The 8,798-nt window shown below is 41.8% G+C and overlaps 1 protein-coding gene across 1 annotated transcript; it reads left to right on the top strand.

The window, feature by feature from the left end:
* The first annotated feature begins 700 nt into the window (after positions 1-700).
* Positions 701-7,987, top strand: LOC137341378 (uncharacterized). The gene is made up of 2 exons (XM_068004495.1): positions 701-794; positions 5,496-7,987. Exon 2 carries the CDS (start codon positions 5,761-5,763, stop codon positions 7,432-7,434), a length of 1,674 nt encoding a protein of 557 aa, XP_067860596.1. The 5' UTR covers positions 701-794; positions 5,496-5,760; the 3' UTR covers positions 7,435-7,987.
* Positions 7,988-8,798: the final 811 nt, after the last annotated feature.

The raw sequence follows: 8,798 nt of genomic DNA, 5'->3' as shown, positions 1-8,798 counted from the left end.
GATTGAAACAATCCCCATAACACCTTAAACATTGGCTCGCATATGAAGGAGGTTTGTTTATTAACATCTTCAAAACTTTTGTTAGATATGGTTTGAAATAGCACATGTAACACTTTCACTCTTAGGACAGTTATAATAGGCCAGAAATCGCTCACCTCCGGACGCCGTTCCATAATGGTGTCTTCTCTCTCCACCGGCAAATCCACGAATACGCACATGTCCACTAAAACCCGGAAATCATGAACTTGCTCCCATTGGTTTGCCGGCAGTTTGACAGCTGTGAATTAAAGGGGCATGGTACACTACAATCATTCAAAAATCGTAAACTTACCCACCTGCCCAGCTGGAACGAAAATACTCACGCCACCAAGAGGTACGCTAAAAATACCAGCTCAACACTACTTTTTGAAAAGAATACTCCTAATGACTGCGAAAAAACTAAAAATTACATTTTAAAATGTGGAATGTCATATTACTCTTATTTTAATATTGTTGGATCATTAAAAAAATTATAAATTAAATTTTAAGATTTTTTTTACTTTTAAATTCTGTCTGTTTCATTAAATTAAATCATTTGCTTGGCTTTTTATAAGAAGATATGTTAAATTTTTATTTACACTGACATACAGAAGTTTACTTTAAATGAATGATTTCTACTTGCCTGATTATGCGCATGGCTTCCACTCCCACAGACAATTCCCATGCGAATCAACCCACGCTGTTCAGAGGCTGGGCTGATGTGTCGATATTTTTCAAAGCTTCAAAATCACAGAAGTCTACGCCACGGATCCGCAGTAAGTAAATTTGTACATTTTATTCGCAGGAGTGCTTTGAACGTTGCCATGCCGATGTGAGCAATTTCCTGCAAAGTATGAAACAAGGCTTCTTGAGGAAAATTATATTAAAGCCATCACAATTTATTTTCTCATTATAGGTGTTAAAATTGGATAGCCATGTGGTGAAGGATAGAATACTAGAGCCTGGTCTTTAGTTGTTTCCAAACCTTTATTCACAGAGCACGAGCACTCGCACTCGCACTCGCACTCGCACTCACACACACCCTAGCTAAGCACTCCTATAAAAAGGATACAAGAGAGTCCCCAATTGATACCCACCACCTGAATACAATTAACACTAATTGATATAAATCATACAGTTAACAATAGGAACCTAGTGTAATGACTATCAGGATAAATATATTTCCATTTTAACTCAGAAAAATATGTAATTAAAAATGAACAGAGTGCAGTGTGGACATCAGAGCTTTTATCACAGGAGTGAGTTTTAGCACAAAGCAAAACAGTGTTAAAGCAAATATCAAAATGTTTCAAAATATAATAGTGCTAAAAATTGAGATTATTAATAAGAGTGATGTATGTACACCTGAGAGACAATTTTATGAATAAACACTGCATGCTGAGACTGTGCCTAGTGCACAAGTAGGGCCATAGCACAATCTGTAGCGCATTTAGGATCTTTCTCCCGAATCCCCCTTTCCCTCTCCAGTTGTACAATCTATTCAGCTCACTAACTCCAACTTTAGCCTCGAACAAAATACTTTCTTTTCAATTTGACTGCGCAGCTTTAGAATGCTTTATGAGTTCATCAATAATAACCTTGTAACGAGGCCTGAACCATCAAAATAACAGTCTTTGTACTCACCTTTCAATAAGCTTGTCATTTACATTTCGAAAGGGCAGGAATGCAATATTTATTCATTGCTACCTTATGCACTGAAATTAATGGACATAGGAAAATGTAACCGTTAGTGGTGAGTATTCATCGAATCCCTGAGAATGAGGAGGTTGGATTGAAAAGGTGTCCAAGCAACCAGGCAGATTAGTAGTGACTATTCATCCAATTAGGCACCTGACCTGTAGCAGTTTCATTGTAAGTATGTGTTCAATTTCTGGCAATCTCTTCCCTCCCTCAAACTATCATCTCTGGGGTTCTCCAATGTTCCATCTTTGGCCCCTTCCTCCTCCTTATGTAGATGCCACCTCTCAGTGACATCATTCACAGCATCAGACCAGCTTTCGCATGTACACTAATGATATCTCTCCACCACTTCCCATGACCTCTTGATTGCCTCTGTTCAGTCAGACTGCTTGTCCAAAATCAAGTCCTGGATGAGCCACATTCCTCCAGCTCAATATCAAGGAAGCCATTACTCTCTCAGGTTAAAACACACTGTTCACAATCTTGGTATTCAATCCTGAACTGAGCTTTAAACCTCACATCCTATCCATCTCAAGACTGCTTACTTACACCTCTGTAACAGTGCCCAGCTCCACCCCTATCTCTATTCCTCTACCCTGAAAGCCTTTGTCACCTCCAAAGTCAACTACTCTAATGCTTTCCTTCCTACCTCTCATCCTCCACCCTCCAACATCCAAAATTCACCCCCCCCCCCACCAAGTCTTGCTCATCCAGCTGTCCTCAATGACCTACACTGGCTGCTTATCTCCCCAAAGCATTTAATTCAAAATCTCTGTCCTTGAATATAAATCCATAGTCTGGCCCCAGCCTATATCTTCAACATCCTTCAACTCTTTGTGCCCTTCTGAACACTGCATTCACCTGACTCTGCCTTCTGTGCATCCTCCCTTTCCTTTGACCCACCGTTGGTGACAGAGCCTTCACCCAGATCAGTCCTCTGCTTTGGAAACTTCCTTCCTAAACCTTTCCATTTCTACATCTCTCTTTAAAAACCTCCTCAAAACTCATCTGATCAATTTAGTCTTTGGGCATTCCTCCTAAGCTTTTCCTTCCTGGTTCAGTGCCCATTTTCATTATGCTTTTTTTTGTAAAGCGCCTTGAGGCTTTTTTATGTTAAAAGTACTATTTTAACCCAAATTGTTGTTGTTGCATGTGCATCCAATTCTTGTTAATCTCATGATATGTGACTGATCTATCATAGTCTCAGAGTGAGTATACATTAAACCTATGGCAGTCTACTGAGTTAATTGTGTCTGTTCCCAGATGATCTGGTGGGAAATATGCGTACAGTCCCTGGCAATGTAATACTAAGGGGGCACCCAGTCTTTGGCAGTCTGCGGGAACGCATCTGGGTTCCTTTTGAAGTCTAAGGCACTCTGAACACTGACCTGGCTTCCCAGCTTCAGTAGTCAGCTTCAATGAATGCTTAAATATTGGAATTTCTAGTACTAAAATCTGAAAAACATTTCACTAATCTTTTTAAGTTTATGTCATTTTCTTATGAGGACTGAATTTTTTGAAACCCAGACATAGCTTCCGTAGCTGACTAGATTAATAGTCTTGTCCAAATGCACATGATGGTATAATTTTTTGCTTACCATTTAATATCAGAATTATCTAACAGCGTGAGATTTTTCTCTATTTTAATGAAGATCATTCCTATTACTTTTCACTTAATAAATAAACTAAACACTTAGAAACCTTGAAATAAACATTACACCTTTTTCCTCTAAAATTAATATTGTGCTTTTATTCCTTTTTATAACTCAGCATTTAAAACCAGAAACGAAAAATTCAAGTAAACTCTTAAATTCATTTCAAACACATTTACAAATCAGTCCTGCCCAATTTATTATAACATTTGATGACAGGAGAAGGTGCTATCAGGATTTTGAGACATGCTTGAACCAACACTCTCAAGGAGCCTTCTGCTCAGAAAGACCATTCATAAAGAACTAAAGCCAGCTGTTTCTGGATTAATCCAAATATGGAAGGGATGAACCTTTCAAGAGTAAACATAAATTGGATTTATAATGCTTTTAAAAAGTTCATACAGTGAAACATTAGTTATCCCCTTGAGATACAGCGAAACATTACCAAAACATTACAATACACACTAACCACATAATACAGTATATGCTGCTTAATGAGATCACCCTTGGGAACACTCATTTTGATGTACTAACCAAGTTATGCTTTCATTAACTGAAATAATCATTTTGTTCGCCAAACCATTTTGTACTGCTGTTACAACATTACTGTCTTCTGCTTTTTCAATTTACAATTCATTTTAGATTATCAGCGAGTTAAATGTAAGGTATAAATAGAAAGAGTAGAGCAAAAATGAAAAAGCTGCAAATGATGGAAATCTGAAAAAGGAACAGTGGGGTCCATTAACATCTGAAGAGAGAAATGGCTGGTTAATATTTTAGATGTAGACCCTTCATCAGGACTGAAAGGTTGACATGTCTTTTCTCTTTTTCTTAGTTTAAGTATTCTTTTTGAGAACCACATTTTGCTATAAAACCAGAGTAACAAATTTTGATTGAACTTTTTGTGTATTTGATGTAAATTATCGAATAGCTGATCACACTAACCAAACTTCTATTTTGGAGCCAAGTACACTAAATATATGTTTTATACAATGAAATAGTTTTTTACAATCAATTCTTTAAAAAAATAATCTCACTAATTGAATGATTCAATTAACTAGTGTTAATACAGAGAGGTTTATACTGTATATAGGGAAAGATACAATTCCTTAGAATACCTTTGAAATTAACATAAGTTAACATATGACATTGATGTGCTGTGCTGCTTAGTAAGACTTATTGCTCCAGTGGAGATATTATACATTGGTTTAAATGTCACATAATTGCACCAAAAGAAAGGCATTGATTATTTTACTTTGGGAAGTGCACCTTATCAAATTGCTAACTGTCGCCACTCCTGTTTGTTCTGGTAATCAATCCTCTGGCTGAGGTCATCCTCAAGGATATAGGTATCTTTGGCATAATCAGTGTGTGGCAGAGAGAGGACATGCCTTTTCTCTAGAAAAGAGAAGGATGAGGGGTGACCTGATGGTGGTCTTTAAGATTATGAAGGGGTTTGATAGGGTAGACGTAGAGAAGATGTTTTCACTTGTGGGGGAGACCAGAAACTAGGCGCCGTAAACATAAGAAAGTCACTAATAAATGCAATAGGGAATTCAGGAGAAACTTCTTTACCCAGAGAGTGGTTAGAATGTGGAACTCGTTACCACAAGGAGTAGTTGAGGCGAATAGCATAGATGCATTTAAGGGGATGCTAGATAAACATATGAGGGAGAAAGAAATAGAAGGATATGCTGATAGGGTTAGATGAAGTAGGGAGGGAGGAGGCTCGTGTAGAGCATTAAGACAGGCATGGACCAGTTGGGCCGAATGGCCTGTTTCTATGCTGTACATTCTATGTAGTTCTGTGTAATAAAGTAGCATTGTGCTGTTGTTGTGTCCGACTCATTCTAAGATATCAAGAGCTCTATGCTGTATGCGGCAGTTGTGAGCTGTGAGTCTTGAAACTTGAAAAGTGCTTAATGGTGCCTTTAAACATATACCCCATCAAACATACTTATTAAAAGATAAACAAGACTGCAGTAGACAAGTGAAGGATTCAAATAATAGACATTATTGTTGCTCCTTTCCTGTGCTACTTATACAAAACTATCTTCCATTACTGTATTAAATATGAAGGCCTGCTTTCCAGCTCACAGCATGTTAATATTATTCTCTGTACAGGTAGCAATAAGGAGAGTCAGCAGAAGTCCAACATGTAGCTCAGTAAGGGAGATTGCTAGGAGAAACTCAACTGTTTCAGTCTGCACCACGGCATAGGTTCACCAGTAAGTTTCACTTTGCTGGATAGGTTGGAGATGGTGGCTCAGCGGCAGAAGAGGGCCAGGGATAGTTAAGGCCAAAGGAGGGAGGGTCACTACTACTATCCAAACTGGACTATCTACTATCAAACTGGACTTCTCCAGAGGGTCGCTGCCCTCAGCTTGACATGTATGCTCAAGCTGTCAAGAAATGCGTCAATGCCAGATTCATCAGCCGCACTCAGAAGACAGTCCAGAATGTCACCCGAGCACAACGCAACACCATCAACGCTCTCAAGACCAACCGCAACATCGTCATCAAACCAGCGGACAAAGGAGGAGCCATCGTCATACAGAACAGAACGGACTATTGCAAAGAAGCATACCGACAACTGGACAACCAGGAACACTACAGACGGTTACCCGCAGATCCGACCAAAGAACACACCCACCAGCTCAACAAACTGATCAAGACCTTCGATCCAGACCTTCAAAGCATCCTACGCGCTCTCATCCCACGTACTCCCCGCGTGGGAGACTTCTACTGCCTCCCAAAGATACACAAAGCCAACACACCCGGACGTCCTATCGTATCAGGCAACGGAACCCTGTGTGAGAACCTCTCTGGATACATCGAGGGCATCCTGAAACCCATCGTACAGGGAACCCCCAGCTTCTGTCGCAACACTACAGACTTCCTACAAAAACTCAGTACCCACGGACCAGTTGAACCAGGAACACTTCTCACCACGATGGACGTCTCGGCACTCTACACCAGTATCCCCCACGATGACGGCATCGCTGCGACAGCATCAATACTAAACACCAACAACAGCCAATCTCCAGACGCCATCCTACAACTCATCCGCTTCATCCTGGATCACAATGTCTTCACCTTCGATAACCAGTTCTTTACCCAAACACACGGAACAGCCATGGGGACCAAATTCGCACCCCAATATGCCAACATTTTCATGCACAAGTTCGAGCCGGACTTCTTCACTGCACAGGACCTCCAACCAACGCTATACACCAGATACATCGACGACATTTTCTTTCTATGGACCCACGGCGAAGAATCACTAAAGAGACTACACGATAACGTCAACAAGTTCCATCCCACCATCAAGCTCACCATGGACTACTCCTCAGAATCAGTTTCTTTCTTGGACACACGAATCTCCATCAAAGACGAACACCTCAGCACCTCACTCCACCGCAAGCCCACGGACAACCTCACGATGCTCCACTTTTCCAGCTTCCACCCTAACCACGTCAAAGAGGCCATCCCCTATGGACAGGCCCTGCGAATACACAGGGTCTGCTCAGACGAGGAGAAACGGGATGGACACCTACAGACTCTGAAAGACGCCTTGGTAAGAACGGGATATGACGCTCGACTCATCGATCGACAGTTCCGATGGGCCACAGCGAAAAATCGCATAGACCTCCTCAGAAGACTAACACGGGACGCAAACAACAGAGTACCCTTCGTCGTCCAGTACTTCCCCGGAGCGGAGAAACTACGCCATGTTCTCCGCAGCCTTCAATATGTCATCAATGACAACGAACACCTCGCTATGGCCATCCCCACACCTCCACTACTCGCCTTTAAACAGCCACCCAACCTCAAACAGACCATCGATCGCAGCAAATTACACAACCCTGCCACGGTAACCTCTGCAAGACATGCCAGATCATCGACACAGATACCACCATCACACGAGAGGACACCACCCACCAGGTGCATGGTTCATACTCCTGTGACTCGGCCAACGTTGTCTACCTCATATGTTGCAGGAAAGGATGCCCCAGAGAATGGTACATTGGCGAGACCATGCAGACGCTGCGACAACGGATGAATGGACACCGCGCAACAATCGCCAGACAGGAGGGTTCCCTTCCAGTCGGGGAACACTTCAGCAGTCAAGGACATTCAGCCACCGACCTTCAGGTAAGCGTACTCCAAGGCGGCCTTCGAGACACACGACAACGCAAAATCGTCGAGCAGAAATTGATAGCCAAGTTCTGCACCCATGAGGACGGCCTCAACCGGGATCTTGGGTTCATGTCACGCTACACGTAACCCCACCAGCGAACAAAAGTTATCTGTTTTTAATATAACGGGTCATTTGCTGTCTTTCTCTTCCTTCCGGATGTTTCTATGTTTCTGCCTCTCTCTCTGTTTTTTTTTTTGGTTGTTTGTATATTCGATAGCCCTGTAGGTAACACCTCTCTGTCTGAACACTTTGATTGCCTTGGCAACGGGCAGTTGGAAAGACTATCTGTAATCACCAGGTATTGTTCTGTGATTTATAAATGCGAAAGGTTCGAGGATTTCATTTCCACATTCACATGAGGAAGGAGGAAGCCTCCGAAAGCTTGAGATTTTCAAATAAAATTGTTGGACTATAACTTGGTGTTGTAAAATTGTTTACTACTATCCAAGGCAGCATGCCTACAGCAGGTGACAGAGTTGCTTCACCCTCAGTGATAAGCAGTGTGAGAGAAAACTATTTCTGACCGTGAAAGACATTGATGAATCATCTCCTAGAACCAGACATGCTCTGTGCATTAACAGTCTGCGCAGTAGAATACCCCTACTGCAACAACTGGATAGCAACTGTAGCAAACTCAGCTTCTATGGGGTTCTATAAGGAGCCAAGAGTCTGTTGCACCCATTTGTTCTCCTAAAGTGTCCTCCATTTCATTGAGGTCAGAATCGCAAAATGACTGAATGGGCACTGTGGCAATCCTCCAGCCAGCCCTTCTTTGGCTCTCACCCAACACCCTTCCTCACCCAGGACAAAGTGTCTCAGCCTGTGCTTGCTCCTTTAACCTTCGTGAAGTGTGTGTCTTCAGGTTGATGCCTACTTCAAGTTGTGATTACACTGAGTGCTGTGGCAAGACTTATTGCCATGAGGACCTGACTTTCTGCCCAGGCAGGTTGTGCAAATCTGTAACAAGAACAAAATAGCACATGGTACATGCAGATAGTTGTTGCTGTGTAAGAAAAGCATGACAGATTTTGTAACACATTAATTTATTGCTTCACACATGCAGAAACATAATTGCATAGATAAGGTATACAATTTTAATTATACAAGCTAGATGTGTGTTTCTCCCCTCCAGCCTCCAAGTCACCCACACATTGTAGTGACTCCCAACTGATTGCCTTCATTATCACTTTGAACGGGATCATCCCCATGCCCATCCACACTCTGTA

This window comes from Heptranchias perlo, chromosome 23, assembly GCF_035084215.1.
Source record: "Heptranchias perlo isolate sHepPer1 chromosome 23, sHepPer1.hap1, whole genome shotgun sequence".
In the NCBI taxonomy this organism is placed as follows: Eukaryota; Metazoa; Chordata; class Chondrichthyes; order Hexanchiformes; family Hexanchidae; genus Heptranchias; species Heptranchias perlo.
This window is presented reverse-complemented; position numbering and strand designations above follow the sequence as displayed.